General features: G+C 38.2%; 1 protein-coding gene across 1 annotated transcript; it reads left to right on the plus strand.

The window, feature by feature from the left end:
* Positions 1-27,143, plus strand: TRAF3 (TNF receptor associated factor 3; the record flags this gene model as incomplete). The annotated part of the gene is made up of 10 exons (XM_082282780.1): positions 1-242; positions 3,303-3,354; positions 5,634-5,738; positions 6,575-6,742; positions 10,902-10,982; positions 13,651-13,725; positions 15,518-15,610; positions 20,068-20,208; positions 25,174-25,348; positions 26,572-27,143. 10 exons carry the CDS (start codon positions 1-3, stop codon positions 27,141-27,143), a joined length of 1,704 nt encoding a protein of 567 aa, XP_082138906.1.
* Between the last annotated feature and the right edge of the window lie 361 nt (positions 27,144-27,504).

Below are 27,504 nucleotides of genomic sequence, written 5' to 3' on the forward strand. Positions count from 1 at the left end.
ATGGACACCAGTAAGAAGTCAGAACCCCCTTTATCTGTAGAAATGGTACAACAAAGGGCCAATCCTGACCGCAGTCCATCAGCATCGATCTATGTTCCAGAGCAAGGAGGCTACAAAGAGAAATTTGTGAATGCTGTGGAAGATAAGTACAAATGTGAAAAATGTCACCTCATCTTATGCAATCCTAAACAGACTGAATGTGGACACAGATTCTGTGAAACCTGCATGAATGCCTTGCTGAGGTATGTTGTTTGTTCTGGTAGAGCATGTTGATACCTTTAAATGTTGTGAACTGTTGACATTAGTGTGAACACTGTTGTAGCTTTAGGAATTTGTTGAGACTTCCACTGTTGCTTGCTTGAGTATTTGTTATCCATGTGGTGGTGCAAATATTTGTGCTCTACTCTGGGTCAGGGTACGACAACTGAGCTTTCCATCAGCAGGTGTTTTCCATCTGTTAAGGTGTAGCAATGTATAAAGTAAGAATTTCATTCCCTGTGGAGGCCAAATGGAGTAGCTGTTTCACAAGACTTCTAACTTGGGTAGTTTGGTGTCAAATACACACAGTAAATTGTGTCTGTCTGAGGAAGCAAGCTTGCACATGTTCCTTAGAGGGGTGATACCTAACCTGGCTGCAGACCCAGTCTTACAGATGGGTGGCAGGACCCTTGGATAAATGTAACTGCTTGTGGAGCAGTTTCCCTGTAGCCCTTCCAGCTGTTTGTTATGGGTCTTGTATGTTCTGTAGGTTGCAGGAGGGTCAGAAAGGCTGTTTCTATTACTGAGATATTTGGGCCAGAGTGTGAAGAAGGTGAGTGAGTGATATAGATGTAAAATGAATGCTGAGAGGTGCAATCTTTCACAGTCTAGATAAGAGTAAAAGGGCAATCATTCATGGAGCATGTAGATTTTAAGAAGTACCCGTGCATCAGTAGAAGTACATTTCTTTGCCTCTCAACTTTGGTGTAATGCTACTGGTTGTATTCAGTGGTGTGATTTCAAAACTTGGTATAATGTTTGGAGACCTTTCAGCAAACCTTAATCTCCTGGGGTACATAAGCAGTGAATACTTTGATTTACTACTGGAAAAGCAGAAATACAGAAGATACTCGGCTCTATGAATGTTGTATACTGGACTGCTCACAGAGAGAGCATTTGACTTTGGATGTCTTGGTGATCTCCTGTTTACTTTTTGTGACCTCTCTGACTCTAGATAGTGATTTATATCTCACTTGGAAATACTGTAATCTGATATCTAATACTTAGATGTGTAAGTCAAGACTACATGCAGCATGGCAAAAGAGTATGAAGGTTATTAAAATACTCTGTCTCCTGATAAAGAGTAATGTCTGTACTGGGCAAACACAAGGGTCCATAGTTCACTCATGCATTCCTGCAGGTTTTGTGCCCACAGCATTTCAAATTTCAAGCAACAACAAAAAAACCCACCAACTTTTCTTTTGATACACAGTGTCAAGTGAGGTGTGTTTTTTATTTAAGAAGTGCAGTTATTTCTTTCTCAGTACGTATTTTTGGAAGACGCTTACATGGTTACTAACAGTGACTGTGAAAAACCAAACACCCGCCATGCTTGGATGTGCACAGGTGGACAGAGCAGATCCCTGACAATCTAAGCAGTAACAATTCTGACATTGCTAGAGTCTGGGCAATTTTCCTTCCCTGCTGTGAGACATGCACATGTGCTTATTACAGTGCAGCTAGAATATGTGTAATTTTATCTTCCTGACTTTCCAACCAGTCTGTTACTGAAAAGGACACATGCTTAAGGCCATTGAGTTATTTCACTATATTTAAGTGCTTGTTGCAAACAAATGCTTTATTAAAATCGAATTTACACCTACTTTTTTTTTTTTAATAAAAAGCGTGCCATAAAATTGAAAGCAAAATTGGTTTATGTTGGTCCTGTATTTGGCACAGAATTTTTTCATTCAGTGTTGATACCCTGCTGCATATACAAACACAGTGATTATATGCTAGCAACTTCTGTTCCAGGGTTGTTTGAGGACAAGGAATTGGGGAGTTATTGGAGATAAAGCAGTAAAGATGTCTGCTCAGTATGCAAGAGTAGTTTGAAAAAGCAAGTTGGATGCTTGAGTGAATTCAGTAAGAGCAAGGAAAGCATGACATTGTATTAAACACTATATGCCCTCATGTAGTTTAGGTTCCTTTTTTTTTACCTGAGTTATGAAAAGCATTACAGATATTGAAGCTTCAAGGTAGTTAAGATGCTCAGAAATATGATGAGGCACGGAATGGTTGGTTCAAGGAGCAGAAACCAGTGAGATGATTTGAAATAACCATACAGATTATATAACATAATTGAACTTTTTTAGCCTTTTATACTGATTTGCACTGCTACTAGAAGCCACAGCTTAGGTAGCCTGTCACTGAGTTGCTTTATGGAAGAATTCATGCAGCTTTTACCTGGTGCTTTTAGTCTTGGTGCTTTACAAAGGGGATCATTTTGACTGTCCCCATTTTACATGGGGAAAAGGAGCTAAAAAGGAACGAAGCAGCCTGGTCTGGTGGAAGGTGTTCCTCTCCATGGCAGGGGAGTGGAACCAGATGATCTTTGTTCTCTTCCAGCCCAATCCATTCTGTGATTCTGAGGGGTTTACCCTACAGCACTGGGCAGGCCAGAGCCAGAAACTGCTGTAGAAACTCAGGTTTTCTGCACTCCGGTTTCTGTTCACAGTCTGCATTGCTCCTGATCCTTCCTGTTGTCCAAGAGGTCACAAGTTTGGTAATTAGTTTACCAAGACAGCTACAAGGCAGTAGTTCAGATAAAGGAGGCAGCAAGCATCTGTAGCATTTGCTAAAACCAGAATAGGCTTGAAAGACATGGACATAAATACTTTCTCACCCTAAAAGGATGAATAATTGACTATCAGAGAAAGTAAATTTTCATTAGGTTTTGTTTGAAAAAGGACTGGATAATTGAAGAGACAATATTTTGCCTGTTTGCACAGATTGAGAAGTGACAACAATTGTGGATCAGGTGCAGACTGAAGTATAGGGAATGAATTTTGCCAATTTGAAAACCCCTGAGCAGTTGTCTGGAGACATTGTGGTGGTCCTATATCTTTGGGAATGACAGATAACTCAAACATTCAAATTTAATGAAATAACCTTGTATTTTCTCCTTATAATGAACTATGTCCACTTTTAATGGTTTTAGAATATATTGAATAATCAAAACTAAGTGCCTCATAAATGGAAATTTTTGTACTGCAAAAATTCAGATGAGCTAAAATAGTTTTTCTGTTTTCTTTTCTCTTCAGTTCTTCTAGTCCAAAATGTACAGCGTGTCAAGAAAGCATAGTAAAAGATAAGGTATTGTTAAAATTGTTTCTTATTCAAGAGTATTGAATTGTGTGGAGTACATAAATTATGTTACTGTTATGTGATAATTATTTTATAAACCTGATAAGCCACTTAAAAAGGTAGGTTTGTCATAAACCCTTAAACCATGTATTTTATAGAGGTAGGTGGCTTATTTTTCCTGTTAACCTCATGGTAGAAAACATGTCAGCTTCATCCCAAAAAGTCCAGACAGGTGTCACAGCTCATATTCATAGTTGGGAGCTGCACGAATACATTGCAATTGTCCTCCCATCAACCAAGAGGATGATAAGAAATACTCTATCTGCTGTAGATTCAGGGATGCGACAGGTCTTAGATGAACACTGTTCCTGATTTGGCTCTGGACCAGGGGCTTCTGTTTGACTCATCTCTTTTACAGTGTGATGTTCAGTGAACCACACTGGAGCTAGGACAGTGGGGAGTTACAGTAACGGTAATAGATTCTTTTTTGTATGAATAAGTTATTTCAGTGATACACTTTTCAGTGTTTTTCACATCAAAATGTTTTGCTGCCTTTGAAAGGTTGAGGGTAGAAAAACTTCTTGGCTTAGTACATGGTTTATGTGGTTTTTCATTATTACTTAAGTGTTTAGTAAATTATTTGTGCTAGTATCTTTCTTGCCTAAATGAATGCTTGTGTTCATAACCATTTTCAAGAAAATGTTGATGGGTACATTAATCTCTCCTTGTTTGAACCCAGAACAGTTCTCTGAACAGTGCTCAGCGTAATTCAGTTTTGACACAGATGGACTCTCCAGGAGCTCAGACCAATAATCACAATGCCTAATTTATTTGTTCTTTTAGCTCTGACTTTCTGGCTCTCAGTATACATAAATAGGCACATTTGTACATGCATAAACTTCAAGTATCTCTTGAAGATACTGTTCAGAACAGGAGGACAAGAAGGCCAGTATATGCTAAATACCTGTTAGGCTAACTGTGCAAATCACCGGTTTTCATGAAACTGGAAACCTCTCTTCCCACAGAATGCTGAAGTCCAAAGTCACAGAAATGCTTTTAGATAGTCTTTGAAAAACTTTAAAAGTTGTCTTCTTACCTTAACTTCAGTCAGCAAAACTCTGCATACTAACCCTGTGAATTACTTTGGAAAAGATACTGCAGCATAGGCAATTGATTATTTAAATGAGACTTGTTGATTCATTAAACTTCCCATATGCTTCTGAAAAGTAAATAGAAATCAGTGACCTGTGTCAGATGGGATCAGATGAGAATGATTGCAGTGTTTCCTTCTTCACTGATACTGGGGATAGGTTCATAGTCACTGTGGGCAGGTGGATCATAATTCTTGGTTAAGTGTTAGCATGCAGAACCATTCTGTAATTACTGGAGTGCTGCAGTGTACACAGTATCACAGGAGTCTGTTTATCAGAGAAGCAGTCATAGGTTGTGCTTGGTTTCTTAATGGCCATTAAAGCAGTTGAAAAATAATTAGAAGTTTTTATCTCTTTGGTTTTGGACTTTAAAATAGCAGTAATGGTCTTCAGTTCTTACCTCTCTTTAGTTCCTGCCCTTCCCAATTTGGCTTCTTGAGAGTTCAGTTGTGTTGTCTCTTATGGGGTATCTCACATAAAAGGTGTAAAGCTCAAACCCGAAGCTCTCTATTTGTAACTTCTTCCAGTTTTACTGTGGACAAAAAATGCTGAAAGTGCTTATAAACATTAATATGGAGAGATAAAGCCTGCTTATCTGTGAAATAAAAAGCCTCCTTCAGTCCAAAACCTTAGAAAATATCTGTAATTATGTGTTACCCCTGAAGTGCAAGTAGGTATTCCAGCCAACCAATCTTGTAATTTTGGGTCCACCATCCATGAAATGCTTCCCCTCTGAACCACTGTGTTCTGAGTGTCTTTTGTCTTACGGTATTGTGCCTAATACAGCAGCTCCCCAAACAATGTAGAGTTCTCGCTTGTGCAGGCCTAATGTTGGCAAGCAAATAGCAGCAAATTTGGTCCTTTCTTGCACCTTTCCCTTTACTGTATTTATAGTAAAACTGAAACAGTAGTAGAGTATCTGTCCAAATACTCTTTCATTGAGCTGCTTCACAGTGGAGGAGCCTCAGTGTTGCACACATTCCAGGAAAATCGAATAGCAGGATTTTATTTTTGGCACATAACGCTAGAATTGAATGACACTGCTGTAGCTGAATTGCATAGCTTCTGCTTTATTTGAACTTGCATATCCTTGAGTGGCTTTCAGTTTCTAAAATAAAGCAATTTTTGATGTTTCAGGTATTTAAAGATAATTGTTGCAGGAGAGAACTACTTGCCCTTCAAATATACTGCAGAAATGAAAACAAGGGCTGTAAGGAACAGCTATCTTTGGGTCAATTACTGGTAAGTTAATCTAACAGTCATAAACTTTCTTTTGAGTTGAAGAATGACGAAAAAATTCTTACAAATTAAAATCCCAGTCAGTTTTTTAACTTGCTCACACTGGTGGTTATTTGATTTATAAATGTTACGATAGATTTAAATTGTTTTGAAACTCAGCTTTTTTGATAAACTGTAAGGAATTGTAAAAATCATGTGATTGGCACTAAAGCTTGGAAATGTAAATGGATGAACCTAATGAGAACTGGAGGGAGAAATAAAGTAGTGAAGAATCTTAATGTGTACTTGACAAATGTGAGAAATTTGATTTCTATTTTGGTGTGGTTTTATTTTTATTTATCTTAATCCTCTCATGTAAGTGGTGTTTATGCATGAAATTAAACCTTTGGCTTCTCCAGAGTTGTGCAAAATGACCTGTAGCTGTTTTGGTGAAGGCATGAAACAGAAGTAATTCAGTAATTTACAGTTGTATGGTATGGCTGCACAGCAGTTTGCACTCAAAGCAACATCTATGTTTATGTGGAATAATATACCTTGAAAAAGAATGCTTACTGTTTGTTTAAATAGCCTGTGTGGAATTTTGTGCTGTGTTAGAATGCTTTTAGCGTAGCTCATGTACATCTGTAATACAGTGAAATCAGCTGTCCAGGTCAAGGGACTGTACAGTCAGAAATGTATTCCTGAGTAGATTTGTTAGTGTTTGCTCCTGTGTGATGCAGTTCACAAAATAACTTTGCTTACTTTGGTTCTGAACTTATTTAATGTTGGATGTCTTCAAAGGATGGAGGACATGTACGCAATTTAATTGGATTGACCTTTTTTTTTCTTTTATCTTTCAGATGCATTTGAAAACTGATTGTCAGTTTGAAGAACTCCCATGTCCTCGTGCTGATTGCAAAGAAAAAATACTGAGAAAGGATTTGCCAGACCATGTAGAGAAGACCTGTAAATACCGGGAGACAACCTGTAAATACTGTAAAAGCCAAGTCCCAATGATTATGTTGCAGGTGCAGTATTTTCTTGTGTATATACATCAAGATTCCCTATATTAATGTGGAAAAATAACTCTTCCTGTCCTTTTCCATAGCTGCCAAAATAGCTTTGGCCTCTCAGCCAGAATTAATAATTCAGAAAACAAAGCAGGCTGACCTTCAAAACACGTCTTTTTCCTGTGAAAAAATTTGTATTTAATAGGCAATATTTTCTTTATTCTGATGTTCAGATACTGCATTTAAAAAAGTTCAGATCCACTGCATAGTATTGATACTGAAGTTAATTTTGCTATGCTTTTTAGATTTTTACAATTTAGGTAATAAATGCAACTACCATAATAACATTCAGATGTTGTGCAGGAAAAAGCAAAAGCTTTTTTTTTTTTTTTTTTACATCTTCTTGGGTACTGTGTGATCTGTTTTGAGAGGAGGGGAAGAATGTAAAACCAATTGTGTCTTGCTATAACCAGCAATGGTACATGACAGGCCTAAGATGAGTTACTGCTGTTCTTGGCATCAGAGTAGCTTGTCTGATAGGCAGCATATTGAGGGTTAGAATTATGGAGCAGAGGTTTACTTTACACACAGAATTGTAACTTGACTGTGTTTGGGTTATTTCACATTGAAAGGTATTATGCTGAATCTGCATTGCTATAATTTTATCTCCTTTTTTTTTAAACTCTGTCTACATAGTTTCCGTAGTTCGATGGTCTTGGATCTCACACCTTCTTAGTATAGTAAGAGTGATGAGAATTTCATTTTCATTTGTGTTCCTTGTGTGTTGTTTGTTAAGTGAGGTCTGACAATGATGAGAAGTGTTCTTTGCTTGGAGACGTTGTTACAAAAAGGCATAGGGAGAACCTCACCAAGTTCTGGTTTAGATTTGGCTCTCAGTTATTTGAGTGCACACTAGCAGGGGCTGGTAGTTGAATAATTGTGCCTTACCTAGAACGATGAGACATGAAAATACACAGAAAAAATTTCTGCCCTGTATTTATTCTTGTACATTCTGATACAGAGGTGAAAGTGTATTTGGGTAGATTATGGATGCCGTTCTCCCAGAATTATCATTAGGCTGGGGGTTGGCATGAGGCAAAAAGTGATACCAGAAAATGTGTGGTGTCTTAACAGACAGAATCAGTGAGCATTAAATATGTTCTGCAAACTGGATTGGCTGATATTTTTGGGGTCTTTTGCCTACATTTTTAAAAGTTCAGTGGTTATAGAAATGCAGATGGGCTTATTTGTTGTGGCCTGATTAAAATGTTACCTCACTACACCTTAGTAATAAGAATCAGAAGCTTAATGAAACATTTGAATCTTAGAACCACAGAATTTCATTTGGTTTGGGAGGGACCTTAAAGATCATCTCATTCCACCCCTCCTGCTGTGGGCAGGGACACCTTCTACTCAACCAGGTTGTTCAAAGCCACATCCAGCATGGCCTTGGATGCTTCCAGGGATAAAGCATTCACAATTTCTCTGGAAAATCTATTCTAGTGCCTCACCGTCCTCACAGTCTAGAACTTCCTAATATCTCACTTAAACCTGCCCTCTTTCAGCTTAAAGCCCTTTCCCCTTGTCCTGTCTCTACATGCCCTTGTAAAAAGTCCCTCTCTGGCTTTCCGTAGGCCCCTTTAGGTACTATAAGGTTTCTATTGACTTCTCATTTGAGTTTTGCCACCCCGTTGACAAAACTGGGTTTTTAGAGATGAACTGGAGTTCATCTCTTAAGTTCTGTAGCCTAGAATTTTCTCTAATGAAATAATGACTGAAGCTGGCCTCAGTGACTTGAACTGAAAATGGAGATAGAGGGAGCAGACTGAGAAAAAAGGTATGCAAATGGAAACAAAAAATTTTACTGGAGAACATGTGGTTCACATCTTCATAGAATCCCGTGGCCCGTGGGGTAGGAAATCCCCGTTGTTGGAGGCAGACTCCAACAAGTTAACAACGTTAGTTGAACATTTTTTTAGATTGCATTTGTCTTGCCTGCATGCTCACCCAGTGACTTAGCCTCTTAACGTCTTTTGTTCAAACCATCTGAAAATTCAGGGTTTCTTTTTGTCACAAACCTACCTGTTCCCTCCTGTACCTCCTGACAGATAAAGATGGTACATTGTTAAAATGGAAACTGGTAGTCTGAAATGCTTCTGGATTACTGTATTTTTTGGTGTATAATCCACAAAGCCACATGGGAGTGCTTGTCCTGTGAAATTGATCCTTAGGCAGCAGTAGCATGACATGGATCTGGAAGGACAGCACTTCATGGTGCCTCGGCCCCTCCCTGGAACCCTGGCCACAAACCAGACCCTGCCAGGGCAGTCTGGGCTCTGCCCAGTGGTCTGAAATACAGCTGAGCTGACTGGGACAGCCACTGGGAAGACCCCAAACACTCTCCCTTGCTCCCTGTCACTGCATGGAGCCAGACTTGTTCCTAATGTGGCACTGGATTTTCTGGAAGCCATGTTAACATCCTGCCTTGCCTTGCTGGGAGCCCTACATGTGGTATCACCTGTGGTTTGTACTGGATTTGGCGTTTGGCTTTATGTGCTCAACTGGGTGAATTTTGATTGGGAGGAAGAGAGTTCTGCTATTGAACTGGGATTACTCTGGTATATCCTGAAGTTATTGGAAAGGCTTGCCTTGGCTTCAGTGGGTGGACACTGGGATGTGGAGTGAGGAGGAAAGAATGCTGAGAAGTTGCATGATGCCTTTTTATCATGAACCAAGACTCAGTATCACAGCCTTTTTCCAATGGTTTGGGTAGGTTAGAGAACAGAGGGAATTAAAATTAGGGAATGAATATTAGAAGGGAATACTTTTCTGAGTTTGTAGTTGATAAATAAGGAAGTGTGTGGGCCATTAGGCTCCTAAAACCACGTGGTTGTATATGTCTCCCTTCAACACAATTCCAGGTGTGTTCATGATGAGGGGTCCAGGTCCAGCTCTTCACTATGGGCAGGAGTGGTGCTTTGGGACTCTGCTTATCAGAAGAGCATCACTGTCACCCTTACAGGCTGCTCTGAGGAGAGTGGTTGGCATGGCTCCTGGCTGGGTACCCTGGTGGGCACAGACTGAAGGTGGCTCAGGAGCTGTCCCAGCTCTCTGGTGAAGAGCAGCTGGGGTTCCCTGGTTCCTGTCACTGGGACTGTCTCTGTGTGCCACGCCAAGTGAGCAGGTGTGAATGGGGAGCATGCCAGGGTGGATGGGTCAGGACAGCACCTGCTTCAAAAGGAGGAGATAAAATTTCAAATAGTGGCTGATTTACGCCAGAATTCTGACCAAGGCCTTTCACATCTAGGAGATCAGATCTCCTTTATGTCCTGGTTTTGTTTCAAAAACCTGGTTACTGAGCAAAAAGGACATGCTGTTTGTTCTTCCTTTTCTAACAGGCTTACAGATCCAGAGCTTTGTTTCCTTTGCTTTGCTTAAGTACCAGAAATGAAGCAGTGTGTTTCAGGTTGAATGGGACGTGTCACTTGACGAGAAACACATTTTTCATTTTGTTGAGAAAACTGAGAGGAAATGTAAATTCAGTTATCTTGGGCCTGACTTCCTTCCCTCACTGGGGTGATAGGGTTTGACAGCTATGCTGAGATACCTGTCATCTGCGTTCAGGTTAAAATCCCTGCCCAGCATCCTGATGTGTAACAGTGAGACTTAGTATCAGATAGCTGGGCATCAAAACTAGAAAAGAACTGGAAAGGAATATCTATACATAGGAAAGAGAATCTCTGGGAGTGGGCAGCGTGCATTTCTGAAGAACTTTTCCAAGCACTATATACCTTACTAGAAAGGACGTCTGCACTGGTTCTGCTTGCTCTTAAAGATGCCCAGTTTTGTGAGTAACTGTTGGGTAAAGAAACTTGACTTTTTTTGACTTTTACTACTGTTTCATTGTTTGAAGTAAAACCAATAAAATGTGGAGCAAATAGATTTGCTTTGCATGGGAAAACACAAGGAAACCCTTCTTCAGAATATCAACACCTCCATCAAAAGTATAAACTCATGTTTGAGCAATTGCAGTTCTGTAACTGCACAATTGGGAATAACATTGAAAAAATCTTGTGTGATTTTTAATTATTGTAGGATGCTTTTCTTTGTAGGTAAGTTCTCTCTTAATTAAAGAGTAAGATCTGATTTGTGGTTTGTTTGCTTTTTTCCTCTGTAGAAACATGAAGATACAGACTGCCCATGTGTCATGGTTTCATGTCCTCATAAATGTAGTGTTAAAACACTCATGAGGAGCGAGGTAAGAAGTCAATACCCAGTGTTGTGCTGAAAAATTAAATAATGTCTTTAGTAAGATCTCGCAAGAATTTTGCCAGAAGCCACTTCCTTGTTAAAATGTGAGATCTAAGGAAAAGCTTTTTCTACCACGCAGTTAAGTGTGATAACACTCAAATATTTTTAATGATTTCTTGAAAAACTATTTTAAAAGAAACAGTTTCTTAATTTTGAGTCATTATTACACTTGGCTTGTCCAAGATTAGCGCATGTCCTTCCTGCTTTCATTTTTACTAGCTCTCCCCCTGCCCTTCCCTCATTTCAGCACCACAGAGCAGCATCTTGGGGTAGTTAGCTTATATTGAAATAAAAATACACAATTAAAATTCAGTGCACATTGACAAGAGTTAGTAAAGCCTACAAAAATCATATAGACATGTAATTTCATGGAAAAACTTAAATTACGATTAAATCTGGGGGAAAAAATAGTAACTGATACTTAGAGAAATTGTGTAAGATAAAGGTTGAGTACAACACTCCAACAGCAGATGAACGAATGCATAAAAATTTCTCTTAATGTATAGAAGCTTCCAGTAATATGTAGATGAAAAAAAATTAAAGCCTGGCTTTGAAGAGATCCATGTTCTTGTACATGAAAAGATAAAAGTAGCATCTGTCAAAATCGAGGTACCTAATTTTTCCCTAAAAGGAGAACTTACTTACCAAGGATAGAGAAGATCTTACTGAAGTCTTCATCACTCAGTAAGCCACTTTTAAGGAAAGTGAAGTTTCTGATCTGAGGATGAGCTTTCCTCTTTCCTCTGCTACTTATGTCCCAAGTTGGATTTGTACCATTTTTCAGTTGGCACTTATAAATTATTAATCATGGCAGAGTGCACAAGGCACATAAGGCTCCTGCCAAAGTTTAATGCAGTCTTTTCCTCCAAGATAATGAAATACAAAATATATGATAGATACTGTATTTATTAAGAGAAATTGAGCTGTTAAGAGAAAATACGTATTCTGGCCAACCCTGCCAGTGCTTACTTCAGAGATTCGATCCTGGTTCTGGAGCACTTTGGCTTATTCTTATACCCTGACTTCAGCAGTTACTTTTAGAAGAGGTGTGTCTGAGTGCTTGTAAGAACTGAACCATTAAAGCCTGGATTGTTACACACGCAGTCAGAATTGGGTTTGAAACCATGGGTAGAAACAGAACTTTAAACAGCCCTTTGCCCTGCATCATCTGTTGCTGTATGTTGCTTAATTTTTTTTCTAATACTGTGAAAATGTATATATTACTTGGTTGCATGGTTAGGGACAATAAGTCTAATGCAGAAAATGGGAAAATGCCTGCCTAACAGTTTGAGAAAATTCTGTACTGTACAAGTGGGTATCTTACTGTAGAACAAAAGGCAATTTTCATGTTTAATTCATAACTCTTTGGCAGACTTCTGGTTTCTAGGAGTTGAAAAACATGGCATTCTTGTAAAACCTGTTAGATCACATGTCCCTTTCTTACTTGTTCTTATTTTTTTCTCGACTACATGTCTTTTGAAACGATACTGTGGATTTCTACAGGTAGTGTTTAGAACACAGTAGTTGTGAATCAGAGATGAGTGACTGATGGCATCTCAGTGTATGTGATTTTAAAGACATTCTTGTCTGTTCCAGAGCTACACATTCAAAGCAGTGTTGATTCACCACTTCTTTCCAGGGAGGTGGATGAGCTGAGTCATGTGGGGCTTAGGGTATGGGAATTTCAAATGAAATTCTGAAACCCAAAAGAGTGATGCCAGCTGAGGAGCCAGGCTCTAGCTCCTGTCTGCATTGTGGGAAATACAAACGGCAGACCCTGTTTTCGAAAAGAGTGTTTGTTGCGCTGTCCTTTCCAAAAATGTCTCTCTGCTCCAACTTTTAGGCAGTTTGCATCCAGCTGCTGCCATCTGTGCTGCTGCTGTCCATATATATGTATATGCTTCTGTGAATTGGTTTATTTTTAAATGAAAAATGGTCTGTGCTCGTAGTAATCCAAGATATTGGACTAAATCTCAATCTGTGAAAAATGCAGGCATTTTGCTAATCAGTTTTAATCCCGTGTACTGCATTTTTTTTTAAAGTTACTTAATTGTACCTATTCTAAAACTTTGTCTGTTTCATGCAGTACTTGTTTAGTCTTTTTTGTGTAATGTTAAATTTAGGCACGGAGAACTGCATGTTTTGTTTTGAAAAGTTGGTTCTTCATGAAATTAGGATTAGAAAAAAATGTACTTTGCTACAGTGAAACTGATCTTAAGACTTGCTCAGAGCACCAGTAAAAAAAAAAAAAATCACTTTTTGCAAAAAGACTAGTCATTCACTGAAGTCAAATGAAATCAAATAATTGTAGAGTATGTTCTTTCTGTTTGTTTTGGGTTTTTTTAATTGGGTTGCCTATTGAAATAGTCTTTAGTAGAAGTTTCACTGTATATTAAATGTATCACACTGTATACTGTATTGGCATGTGCGTGTGGTTTACATATGTGTATATACAGAATTTGCACTTGAGATCAGACTGGAGAAAATATACACATGTGTGTTGTATGTTCTGCAAATGGCACACAATACAAACCTGATACTCTCTGCCCTTTATGTTTTGAGCATTATCATGCAAAAGTCTTTTTGCCAAAACTCACATTTTTTTCCTATTGCAGTTGAATGCACATTTGTCAGAATGTATTAATGCCCCAAGTACCTGTAGTTTTAAGCGTTATGGCTGCACTTTTCAGGTCAGTATATAACAATTATACTTCCCAATTGCTGAAAGTCTGCAAATAGAACCTGATTCTTTGACATGAAAGTTCTGGACTTCTGTAGTTTTGGTTAAGAAAATCATCCAGTTGCACCAAGTGATTTATACAGGAGATGTTTGATTTTGCATTTTAAAAATAAAACACGGAAAGCCCACACATTCCTGCAGTGGTTTGGGAGTTCAGTTATTAGATACATCTTGTTGAAATAGGAATATGACACATTTGAAGAACTTGTTAACTTAGGATAAGAGGAAAGTCTCTTTGGTTCTTAAGAAGATAGACGAGTAACTTCAGTTATTTCTATGAAAGCATTTTCCTGAACTAAGTATGTTTATATTTTCTCTCATTTGTGTGTCTTAATATTTCTAATTGAGGCTAAACATAGGTTAGCACACTTAAAACGTGTATTTCTATGTGCATTTATATGTCCGTGTGCACACAGGTGTATAATCAAAGCATGAAATTTATATTAAAAAAAAAAGTTTTCAATTTTAATCCTGGCAATCCCTGCAATATTTAAAAAAATAAAAAAAGTCAAACCTCAAAGTTTCGTTTTAGTAGTATTATTCCAGTCTCTTTCAATATTCTGCTTCCCCTACCATATATCCTGGGGAATTTGGATGCTTATATAATGAAAATATTAGTCAGGACATTTCAGAAACTGCTGACAGGAAAAAATGGCGTTTATCTGATAGAATGATTCATTTGTTAGCCCATGGCTATTTAAAGAGACAAGGACTGTAAGGAGCAACACTTCTCAATAGATGATGTCCTGCAGGTATTTCCAGGTTCTTAAATAATGAGCATTCATCTTTTTAAGTGTTAACAGTAATGCTCTTAGTGCTAGAACTGATCAGTGCTGTAACCCTGCCCACTGTTATGTCATATGTATTGCCATTCATTTTATGTATGTATATGTGTGCATATATGTACATATATCCACATATATATTTTTAGTATTTTATATAGAGTACATACCTTGAGGATCATTGAAACCCTTTCAGTTGCTTTGCAGCATATCTACCATCAAAGCTAATATTCTCTGCATTGCAAAGCACTTACTGCAGTAGGTGCAATGCAACACGATACAAATCAAGTAAGTAACGTGGTCTGCATCTTATGTACTCTGTATATAATCTATGTGTGTTCTGTAAACTCTTTATATAGTGGTTACTTGTAACAACACTTATAGGTTGTGCAGAGGCAGCATATCACAGAACAATCATGGTAACATCTTAAAGGTGACAAAATAAGCATTGTAATAACTCTGTGTAGTTTATAAAGCTGGCAGTTTCCAGTGATCATCAATTTATCTTTAAATATTTGTCTTTAATATTCAGCTGAAGAAAAATACAGTGCTTATGAAGCTGTTCATGAAATAGAACAGAAGTTTTAAATTACAGTTAGTGGAATTGGAAGTTCTAGATTTTACATGACTCAAAGGTTTTATTGTGCCTTGTTTAGTTCAAAGCTACACAAAAGGCTCTAAAATACAATTCATTTTGTAAATCTTGTTCATCTTTACTGTTTCTGAGTTATCAAGCACACTGGATGGAGATACATGGCAGTTGTATAAAACACTTGCTATATTAAATGTATTTCTGATTTTTGTAAATTCCCAAGTAGATTTCCCTTCTCTCTACAGTTCTGCAACATGCACCAGTGAACCAAAATATGTAGTGTTGGTTCGATGTCTTTATATACTCTTTCTTTGTAGGTTTAAAAGAAGTGGAATTGGCTAAAATGTATAAATTCTTTGTTGTCACAGGGAACAAACCAACAAATTAAAGCACATGAAGCCAGCTCAGCAGTGCAGCATGTTAACTTATTGAAAGAGTGGAGCAATGCTCTAGAAAATAAGGTATATCTTCTACTCACTTCTAATTTTCATTGACTTCTTTAAATCATCTAAAAGTACTGGAAGAAGCGCTTTTTTCCTGTTTCACAGCTGTTCAACATTACAGCTAAAGCCCTAGTAGATTTCAAAAGCTATCAAGCCATTTAGCATATCTTTGTACCTTTGTTACAGAATAAAATGCTGTGAGAAACTTGGCTTCGCAACTCCATGGACAATTTTCCTCATTGATTACTTAATTAAAACACTTTTTTCACCTAGATAAACAGTCCAGGATTGTATTTCCTCTCTGAGCTGCCTTCTTACAGAACAGAGAGTGTAGAAAGCCATGGCAGCACTATGAGCTGTATCTTTGCTACCTCATCATTTTTCCTGACTTAACTTTAGAAATGTGTAATAAACTGGTTATATATTTCATTTATTTTTGTTCTTGCTCTCCAAACTTAAAGACCTGCACAGGTTAATTAAATTAAAGATACTGTAACTCATGGGTATGATGATGTCTGCTTTAGTGCTAGACCAGAGTGAAGTTCATGTTGCAGTGCTTCCTTGGGACTCCAGGTTTTTAATTGTTTGGGATTTGGGAGATGCTGGGAGTTGTACCAGCTATGATCTTGTGAATAAATTTGAATGACTTAACCACCTGTTCTGAAAATAAAATTCAAGGCTTTGATTTAAAAATACAAAACTTCAGAACAAATGACTGTTTTCTTAAATTTTTTTGAAAAAGTCTTACATAGACATCAAAATAATGTTTCTGTATTTTTAGGGGAAAGAAGATCCTAGAATTACCAGACTATTTTACGAATGCAGGCAGAAGAGTCAGGAGCCCCTTCAGACTTTACTCAAATGAGTTTATAAGTAGCAATTCCAGTGTAAGCTCAGTGGCACTTAGGGATAGGACTTCTGTCATCTCAGAGCAGACCACAAGGTAGAGTTTAGCCAACTCTGTCTAGAAAGCATTGTCCCTTCTTGGCCTGCAGAGATCTCGTGTGCCTGGGTCTCCAGCAAGGTCCTGCAGCTGCAGGAGGTGTAGTTTTAAAGCAGACAGTAACTGGAACAGTGTAATACGTTTTTTGCCCCCAGCATGTTTGTTCCTGACCTACTTGGTTTTGAACTTGAAGCCCCTTAAGGACTTCCTTAAGGAAGCCATTGAACCTGGGAGAGGTCTAATACAGGCTTTTTTTAGATAGAATTTTTCTACATGTGTAGGTAGGTCTTAGTTTGACAATCCATAACATTACTTCAGTTTGCTTTTGCATGTGAAACTTCGTCAGTGTAGGAACTTTACATTTTTCAGTTTTGAAAGATACAGATTCATATCCTTAGTTCATTTTTCATTAGTCTGATTAAAACTACACAATTTATTTTACATCGTAGGAAAAAACCCACGTTCCCTGTGACTTCCAGAACAGATCATGTTCTGCCTTTTGTCAGTGTCCTGAGAGGTGCTCTGTCATTTGAAAAATGCCCAGCGGTTCTATGTTTGTCTCCTACAGACCTTAGAGACTCTACACTTTACTACTGTTTTATGTTCAACTTTTGTTTCAACTTTCATTTAGGACATAACTGCTTATCATTGTATGTCCATTTTTTTTTTCTTTTTACTTCCTGCTTTGTAGGCTTCTTCCTATTCATAATAAAGAGTTGAATCACTGGAAATCCCACGCCTGTGCCAAGTTACCAGAATAGCTAACCGCATGTCATATGTCAGTGACTTTATTCTAGGGAAGGGTAACAAAATGATTTGTAACTTTATTGCTGTGCTCTTCTTTGAGGAAAAAATTAATGAATGTGCTGAAGAACAGCAGTGCAAGGTCAACTTGGCCGATGGGTATCTCAGAAATCTTAGCCCTGCTGAAGTCAGGGGAAGTCTTCTTAGTTTGTGTAGGGTCAAGATTTCATTTGGGGTTCTCTCTGTGATACGTCTGGAGGGGAAAGGAGAAGTTGCCTTCTCCCACTCACCACGTTCTTTAACAGTGCATGTGGAGTAGGCAAACTGAAAGTCTTCAGAGCTGCAGAGCTAAGTTAGGAGTTTGGTATTGAATGGTGCTGGTGGCACAGAGTAGTAAGAGGTCAGATGTAAAATCTTGAACCAAAACTTTGTGGGGCAAATTAAAATTCAGTGCTTTTTGCACTCTGTGATGGGATAGAATTGCAGACTGAACTCCCACAGTTCTGTAATGCTGGAAATAATCAGTTGAATGTAGTTTTGTGGCTGCATCATGTTCTTAATGAAAATGGGTATAAATTGTTTTTTCTTTTTTAATACAAGACTTAAATATGGGACCTGTTTGAATAGTTTCTTGTGGCATAAGGTTTTTTCCATTCTTCTTTAGTAAGCAACAGCTTAATTTGCAAAATTGCTGAATAAGAGCATGCTTTTTCATAGGAATATTTCAAATATGCCAGTGAAGTAAAGGAAGCTGATGCAGTTTGTAATTAGATGCTGTGTTTCCTTTACCCTTATTAAAACTGAAGTTCTGAAGACATGCTGAAACTATAGTTGGAAAACTATTTAGTGTTAAATATTTTTTTTTAATTCACAAATCACAAAAACTACAATTGCTGACTTAGCAATGACAGTTCTGTATGATTAGGGACTGCAGGACATAATTTTACTTTTCTTGTATTCTGTAAAACTGTGTGGAAAATCTTGGTACAAGACAGGCCCACATTTTATAACTTGTACAAAAATGGAAATGTAATGCTTAGTGACCCAGAGCGTAACTGCCTTGTGATTGGGAGGCCTGGGGAGGAGACAGTGAGAAAAGGGAAATGTAAAGATCACAATTAACTAAAGAACTCTGATTCATTAAGGAAATGGAGGATGCAAAAAAATGAAGTGTCTACCCAGCAGATCTTAAATATCTGGGAGGCAGAGGTACTGGTTTAAATGTAAGCTTGTTCTTGAAAATTTTTTCTAGTACCTAGGCATGCATTCCTTCAGCCTCAATATTGCTTCTCTCTCTGCTCTGACAAACTTAGCTTTGTCTCACTTCTGTTGAGCTTCTTTTGCCAGTATTTCTGTGTATAAAGTGCAGAACCAACCTATGTGTGTATATGCACATGTACTGTACTATACTGAAAAGTAGATACCCACGCATATATTATTGGCATCTCTGTGTTTTTGGGCCCCTGTCTAATGAACTTGCTGAATGCCTGTGGACTTTGACAGTCCTTTGTCTAGTTTAGGCTGGTTCAGAGGTTTGAGATTAATTACCTTTTCAAACAGGCTAGATTCTGCTAGGAATGCAGTGACACATAAGGGATTTGGTGATGGTGTCTGATTAGAGGGGAGTTAGGGGGATGGAATTCTGCAGTGGCACCCACATCACAGGTGAAGATGGCTTAACCTCAAACTAGCACCTGTAACAGAGGCCAGGGAGTAGGTTTTTTTTGACAACATGAAACATCTAAGTAATTGGTCTTGATGTGAAACATTTATCAAGATTCTTCTGGGCCTGAAATGGTGCTGCTTCATATCTGTATAAAGATCTAACTGTGGAATAGTCAGGGCAAGTCCAAACATCATTTTGTGCCAAGTGTGTGTTTTCTGCATTTTTGCTGCTGAATAATCTTGCCTGGGGGATAACTAGATTTGTCAAAAAAGCAATGCACCACCACCAAGCAGCCCCTTCTCCAAACCACATTAATGAACAAGCACTAAGAAGTGTGACAGAAAATATTTACTGTATTACTTTCATCCCAAAGGAGATATATAATATGATATTCTTTTAATAAGGCTCATGTTTTAAAAACAGAATGAGTCACTAAATGAATAAATTCATAAAATGTCAGTACAGAGAGAGAATATAATTCACAGCCTGTAGCTCTTCGGTCTTTTCTACCAGTAGGCACCATTGGATTGTCCTTCAAATGCATGGATTCCTTCTGTATTCACTCATTTTCAAGAGTTTTCATCACCATCACATTCTTTTAAGTCAAGTCAATCCCATGCAGATGTTTTTCCTTAAATTTGCTATAGATCAGGATAGATCTATAATGGAGTAGGTGAAGAAGATTAGTGTTCCCTGATCCAACCAGCTCAGCTTGTCTCTGGTGTCCCTTCTGTGCAGGGCTCAAGTTCTTAACACCAATCTAGAGTGAATTAGGTTGTTTCTTCCAAACTCCAAGCAACTCCCAAGTCAGTTGGTGGAAACCCGGAAATCAAGCCATTAAACAACAAGTGAATAAAGAAAATGTTACATTTAGGCACAAGTTCTTTGCTGGTTTTGTGTCCCACTGTGCTTTCTTAAGCCAAAGTTGTACCAATGCCATACATTGGAAGTGCTCAAGTAGTTGTCAGAAGGTTGGGGTTTTTTTATTTATTTATTTGCAAGACATGGAGAGAGATTTTATTAGGATCTTATCCCTTTCATGTGTTTAAGATAGTTTAAAACTAACAAAGTTATAGGTATTTTGATAAACTTTGGCAGGAGTAATTGTAGAATTTTTTCCAGGTGGCCTTGCTCCAGAATGAAAGTTTGGAAAAGAACAAGAGTATACAAACTTTACATAATCAGATTTGTAGCTTTGAAATAGAAATTGAAAGACAGAAGGAAATGCTGCGGAATAATGAATCTAAAATACTTCATTTACAGGTAAGAAATTTAGAATCTCCCCATTAAAGCAGAAATGGTAGTAGCTTCTGTTCTGTGCCTTTACACTTGTGAAGTGAGGTGGTCTAATTGAAAAGGGGGGGAGAGATTTTACATTATTAGAGAGCCCTTCTGATTTTCTTTTTTTCTGGTTTGTTGTGTTTAATGGGGTAAGATACTTCACTAAAACATGGCAATTGCCTAGCCTATATTAAAACAAACAAAAGAACTGTTTAAAAAGGGAAAAGATTGAAAACAAAATAGGTATCTTATATGAAGAATAATCATAATTATTTTTACTTAAAAAGAATACTTAAGGCAGTACTGTCACACTGAAGGGTAAGATTAGCACCTTAAAATTTTCAAGTATTATGTATATTTCTTTTCTACTTGCTGGTATTTAAAAAAAAGTACGAATCCTGAGTGAGATCAGTCTGGTGTGGATTTAATTCAAACATAGCATAACGCATTTGAATACTTTTTAAAAATCCACATTTCTCTTGTCCTTCTGGGGAAAATGTATCTAGTTATTCCTTTGGTCATAGGTCTGAGTTTCATGTTCTCTATTTCGAATGATCTGGCCACAAGGCAGCATCAAACTAGAAATCCTCTGGATGCTCTGGCATGGTGGTTAGCCCAGGCTGAAATTCCTTGCTCTGTATTCAGAGCTGATTTGGAACGTGGGTGCTGGGAATTTGTATTAGCTTGCATGTTACTAACTACAATTAGGGAAACCTCAGGAGATATTTAGGAAGCAATTGTGGAGGTATCATTTACACATTAATGTAGTATGTCTGCTGCTAGAATATCAGATACCTGTTGTAGCATCCACCTTAAAGGAACGTAAATAAAATTATCTTTTTCACTGTCTGTTCACTTCACATATAAACTGCAAATGTTGATACTCAAGAAAGATAAAAGTATCCAAACCAGAGTGTGGCTAAAATTCAGAGGGTGGCACATTCAGGAGCTCAGAGCCTGGAGAGCCTTGATGATGGTTTATAAGGAAACCTTCAAGTTTGGCAGCTGCAACCTTTTTCCTTATAGCAGTAATTTCTTTCCATGACCTGCCCATGTAGTGACCAGCTTAGCCTGCCTTAGTCATTGTTACTTGTCTGATGATAGTCTGGGATATGGCTGCCTGCTTGCAGTATTGTGTTCTGACACTGGGGAGCTAATCCTTCTATGTACTGATATCGCTGATTGAATCTACCAGGAGGTAAGTTAATTTGTAAGCCTGGAGTTTCTACACATGCTGGCTCTATGGCCAGCAATGAGAGTGGAAATGGAAAAAACATAGAGCAGAGTTTTTCATTATTGTCTTAAATGACAAATGGCCAGCCATATCTTTGATTTCCTTGAGCTGTAAGTGCTAGCAAAATCAATTTTCACATAGTTGGTTTAGGAAAAAAAAACCTCAAACCACTACAAAGCAGCAGATTCCAACAGGTGGCTTTGTGGTGGTAATAAGTACTGGAGAAAATGTTTTGCTCTGTTTTTTTTCTCTTTTTTTTTTCTTTTTTTTTTCTTTTCTTTTTTTTTCTTTTCTTTTTTTTTTTCCTCTCCTGCTCTTTACTTCCTCTCGCCAGCTATTTCAATTTGGTTATTTTAAGCCAAACTGTATTTCAAAGCTATTTCAACCTGATTCCTTCCACTCAGTGGAATTTCCTGGTTCAGTCTGATTGTTAAGGGTATCCTGGAAACACACCTCAATTTGTTTTTTCCTGGACAACATGATTAGCCTCTTCTGTTGCCCACCAGGAGTGGAGCAAATTAGTTACCTTTTGTGAGCCATTCTTTTCCTGGGTTGCGTTGAGCAGCCATGGTTACATGGGAGCTACAGATACTGCACTAACCAGTTCAGGTCTGGGCAAGGGGTATTTGCTTAGTCCCCCAAGACCTACTAATGCTACTGATGTCTAGTACAGTTCCAGTGTTGGCTGTCAGGTGACCTTTTTTGTCTGGGGAGCAGCAGCAGCATCATTGAGCATCATCTGCACTGTGAGGTGTCTGACACAACCAGTGTAAATGCATGAAGGGAGTCTGGGCACTGGCAGGAACCTCAGCCTAGAGATGCTTTGTTTTCAGATGAGTTTTCTATATACTGGTCTCCGGGGAAAGTGTTTTTACCAAGGGTGCGTGATACTTTTTTTGGCTGCTGTCACGTGGAGAGAAACTTTCGCATGCAGTATCCAGCCTTTCATATGGAAATGGAAGCATATGAGTAAGCCTGCTGTAATCGGAGTGGGGACGTGAGGTGCTGAGGGACGAAAGAAACAGAAGCCTCATGAACATAAAGTGATTTGATGAGTAATACCTTCCTTCAGAGGAGAAGGACACATGATTTCTTTTCCAAGTCAAGTAGTACCTTATCTAGTCTGTTTTTTTAGCTTTCCAGTTTTGCCCTATCAGTAGCAATGGAAAGGTCCATTACAACTCTTCAATTCCTCATGACATTTTCTGAAATTCTTTTAGCAAGTATAGTGCTAAAATTCTGGAAGTTGTTAGAAATGTCAAACAAAACCCTATATGAAAACCAACATCAAAAGGAGCCCACAATGGTTTGTCAAGCACATAACTCGAGATTAATGAGCTGGAGAGGTCAGTTACTAGAATAAAAAGTGCATGTAGAAAATTTATATCTACTTGAAAATTTATGAGTACAGTGTGACACATCTGTGTGCTTTCTAATGGAATAATTAGACTGAAAATCTCCACTGCTGCATTAAATTCAGATTTAGTACATCAGGACCTCCCAGCAGGAGGAGGTTGACTACCCTGTAGGGTAAAAAGATAGAGATCCCACTGCTTTTTAAAAATTAAATAGAAGTCTTATTTCTGATTATTTTGTATCCCTTGAATTCTCATGTCAAGGTACAGGAGGTAAAAATGCTATACATTTGCCGGTGTGAAGCAGAAGCAGCTAAACCAGAATTGGTTTTGCATGTACAAAGGTAGACTGTTGCACAGGTTGATGGAGGGAAGTTGGTCCCTGATAACAACTTTGGGTAAACTTCTCCCAAAAAAATAGCTTACAATTCTTCTGCATGTTTAGCACTTCCCCAGTTCATGTAAAAATGTGATCATTTATTTTATTTGATGCTGTGTTAGTCCAAAGAGATGCAAGCTGTGAGGCACTGGGCAGACCCCCAGCCATGTTACTATTCTTGCCTTGGAGAGTTCATGTTTGGTATGAGTAAAGGAAAAATATCAGACGTGGGCATATTTTGAGTTTACTTTTGCATGTTAGCTGTGAACTACTGGCCTAATCTTTTGGTTCTGGTCTCACAACATGCATCCAGGCCATTGTGTGGTGTGTTTACTTTTATATATGGCTGTCAGCCCTTCCCAGCTTTATTGTCTGATTACCATCAGTCCAAGTGGGAGGGTGTGACTGTGTTGGTAGGTTATGTTTAGTAAGTCCAGGCAAGCTGCTTCATACATTTACTGGGCCCATCCCCCTTGTATTTATGATTCAGGAAATTCGTGATTTCTTTCACAAAGCCCTTATTCTGGAAGTGAGAGATACATAACTTGTTTTTAAACATTAATATAGAAATAAATAGTTAATCCTGAAATATGTTAGATTGCTCAGTGGTTTTGAGACAAAAAATAAAGACTCCTAGAACCTTATTTTGCTAGCTGGCTCATCAAATTGACAACCTTCAATTAATGGTTACAGACTTTCAGTATAACTGAAACCACCTGATTAAAAGCAAATGGCTAAAAGGGGAAATGGAGGTTGCATGAGGTAGAAGGGTTTTCCCCATCAGTGGGGAACACTGAATCCACATGGCTAACCAGAAGGCAAAATAAATTTATTTTCTTGTTTTGTACTCAACCGCCACTTTATTTTTGTGAAGAAATGAAAAATAATTTTTACATATGTTGGCTCTATATAATGATAAACTATAAAGTTGGATTTGGAATTTAACTGTAGGTGGTAGCAAAAGTAGTTTCTTATCTCAGATACTTTTGTTATCATTTGAACTTCACAACTGATTATGAGGTTCTGGCTAAAATTCCTGCTAGTCCAAATCAGCTTGATAATGTGAAGTGCTGTGTATTTCTTGCATCAGATTTGAAGTAGACTGGGAAATACGTTCTTTATATTTTTACTGTTCTCAAGTGCTTGCAATGTCCCTCTTTCAGAGAATACTGGCCTTTCTGTGTATTTCTTTCTTGAGTGTTATATTTCATGCCTTTCCAAAACCAGCTGGGCTGTTTTTTCCTTTGTTTTCATAAAAAGACTCAACAGCAAGTACCTTCAAAATGCATGGGTTATTCAGTTTAGGAAGTAAAGAGCAGGAGTTTTAGAGGTACTTAAGGGGACAGAGGTGGTAGTTTTGCTTACGTTCTTGAGGGCTTCTGATATAGTTATGGGCATATAATAACTTAGGGTTTGATGACTGATTTATATGAGCTGGGAGCTTGCATGTGTGTGTACTCATGTTCTGTGTGTGCAAGAGTAATGATGTTTTCCTGGAGGGATAAGTTACTTTGCTGTAAACCAATATAAACTTGTGCACATGGGCAGCCCCTTAATCCACACCACAGTAAGCTGTGCCCATACTTCATTGCTTGAGTACTCTCACATGAAACCCAGGAAGTATCAGCCTGTAATACCAATATAGAGACATTCAGAAAAATGTTCCTACATTGAAAGGTTTAAAAAAACCCAAAAATCAAACTACTTTAGACAAGAGCACACTAACAAGTTCCTTTTTAAAAATAAGTCTGTTGCTAATTCTGAGGGTGTTCTACCTATGCAGCACTAAATATTTTGTGTTTCATAAATACCTGGGCTAATCCTTTAAATTTTCAAGGTTTGTGTTATTAAAATACATGACATGAGCAAAACTTGTTTATATTGGAATTCAGTCTTATTACCAACGTATAATCTTTGTTTCATTTGCATAAATTAATGTCTTTGTGTTATTTTAACTCATATGCTATTATTTTATAAAGCGAGTGATAGACAGTCAAGCAGAGAAACTCAAAGAACTGGACAAAGAAATCCGTCCCTTCCGACAGAACTGGGAGGAGGCTGACAGCATGAAGAGCAGCGTGGAATCCCTCCAGAACAGAGTGACTGAGCTGGAAAGTGTTGATAAAACTGCAGGACAAGGAGCTCGGAATACAAGTGAGTGTAAGCACAATGGGCTGAGATGCTGTTGAGAGGAAAACAGTGTCCCTTGAGTGGCACTCCCATGGGGCTTCTATATGGAAACATCAATAATGCTGATTCTTCTGATTTTTGAATATGAGATTGTGTATTTCGTTTGTTGATGGTGTGGCGTTGCTTCCGTGCTGTTTTTTAGGCTTGATTTTTGTCTTCTATTTTATTTTATTGACTCTTGTCTTGACTGCATTGTTAGTTCATTATAAACAGTTTCTCAATTGATCTTTGATAGCTAATAGCTTTCAGCAGCTTCTTTAAATATAGTCTTGGTGTATTGACATCTTTTACTACTCTTCTCCCCTGTGAGTAGATCAGTATGGTTATCCACCTGAAACCACCCATCCTGATTCTGTTACACAGGGGTATTGGATCCTAAGAAAACTGAGATCTGCTTAAGAATAAGGTTATTGTGCTTTTGAATAGATTGGAATTCAGCAACATAGTGTAGATCGTATGCAAGTGTTCAAATGATTGTGACAAAGTATTTAACATTGAAATAGATCTATATAAGATAAACCTGCCTTATGAATTCATCTGCTTCTCAGTATTGTATGTTGGCCAATTTTGCCAGTGTGCAAAACCAAATAGTAACATGAAAGGGAAAGGGGACACAGAAAACACAGCCCTCCCTCCAATATAAATAAATGACCACATAATACAGATCTAAGCTTCAGTTTTTGTTCTTTTACAATGAACTTTAGACACTGTAACAGCACTGTGCTTCTGAGACAAGTAGTGTCTAAAAGGAATGTTTTGAGTCATCAGTGGTGCCTCTGTATTTCAGAGGGATTACATACGTTGTATGACTGCTTCCAAGGTCTTCCCTGCTAAATAGCAACCTGCACATAATGCTGCCAAGTCTCCTTTCAAAAAATGGAAGCCTCTGTAGTTACATTGTTTAGTGACCAGGAAAAATCTGTTAGGTGATTTGAATATTTGACTTTTACTGCATGTACAGTTAACACCCATGTTTGTAGAAATCCCAGCTAACCTAGATACCAGCCAGCAAATTAGAGCCTGTAGACACTGCTTCATCAGTGGCCAAATGCACTTTGGTTCTCAAGGAGGAAAGTGTTTTCATACACAACAGCAGCACTGGCGATTTTTTTTTTTTTCTTTTTTTTTTTAAATAGTCTTTAGTAAACAGCACATTTCTCACCCCCATCCTTTCTGTTTCCTGACAGGCCTGCTGGAGACCCAGCTGAGCAGGCACGATCAGATGCTGAGTGTTCACGACATTCGGCTGGCTGACATGGACCTCCGCTTCCAGGTTCTAGAAACTGCGAGTTACAACGGAGTGTTAATTTGGAAAATCCGAGATTATAAACGTCGGAAGCAAGAAGCAGTCATGGGGAAGACTCTGTCCTTGTACAGCCAACCCTTTTATACTGGATACTTCGGCTACAAGATGTGTGCTAGAGTTTACCTGAACGGAGATGGCATGGGAAAGGGGACGCACTTGTCTCTGTTTTTTGTCATAATGCGTGGAGAATACGATGCTTTGCTTCCTTGGCCCTTCAAACAGAAAGTGACTCTCATGCTCATGGATCAGGGACCATCTCGACGCCACTTGGGAGATGCTTTCAAGCCAGATCCAAACAGCAGCAGTTTCAAGAAGCCAACTGGAGAAATGAACATTGCATCTGGCTGCCCAGTCTTTGTGGCTCAAACTGTTCTAGAGAATGGAACGTATATTAAAGATGATACTATTTTTATTAAAGTCATAGTGGATACATCGGATCTACCAGACCCCTGACATACACTGGGGGAGGCGGATTAAACAGAAGGCAACTCCGTTTGGGGGTTTTATATCAGTTTGTCTTCAATCAGAGGTCCTAAAGCTCACAGAACCACCTTGTGGAACAGATGGAAGAGTTTGAAGGCATAACTGCATAGGGTCCAATTGCGAAAGTAGCAACACATTAAGAAATCATACCATGGTATATTTTTTAATAGAACTAGCAACACTTGAGCTCTGAAGAATCACTTATCCCTCACTGGGGTAGTGATTATGGTCAGAGAGGATTTTTTTTTAACTTATTAATGATCTAGTCAATTGGAGGTGAAAAGACATACAGTATGTGCTGAATCAATTACTGACTTTTATTTCTTTTAAG

This window comes from Coloeus monedula (genome assembly GCF_965178545.1).
Source record: "Coloeus monedula genome assembly, chromosome: 6".
Taxonomy (NCBI): domain Eukaryota; kingdom Metazoa; phylum Chordata; class Aves; order Passeriformes; family Corvidae; genus Coloeus; species Coloeus monedula.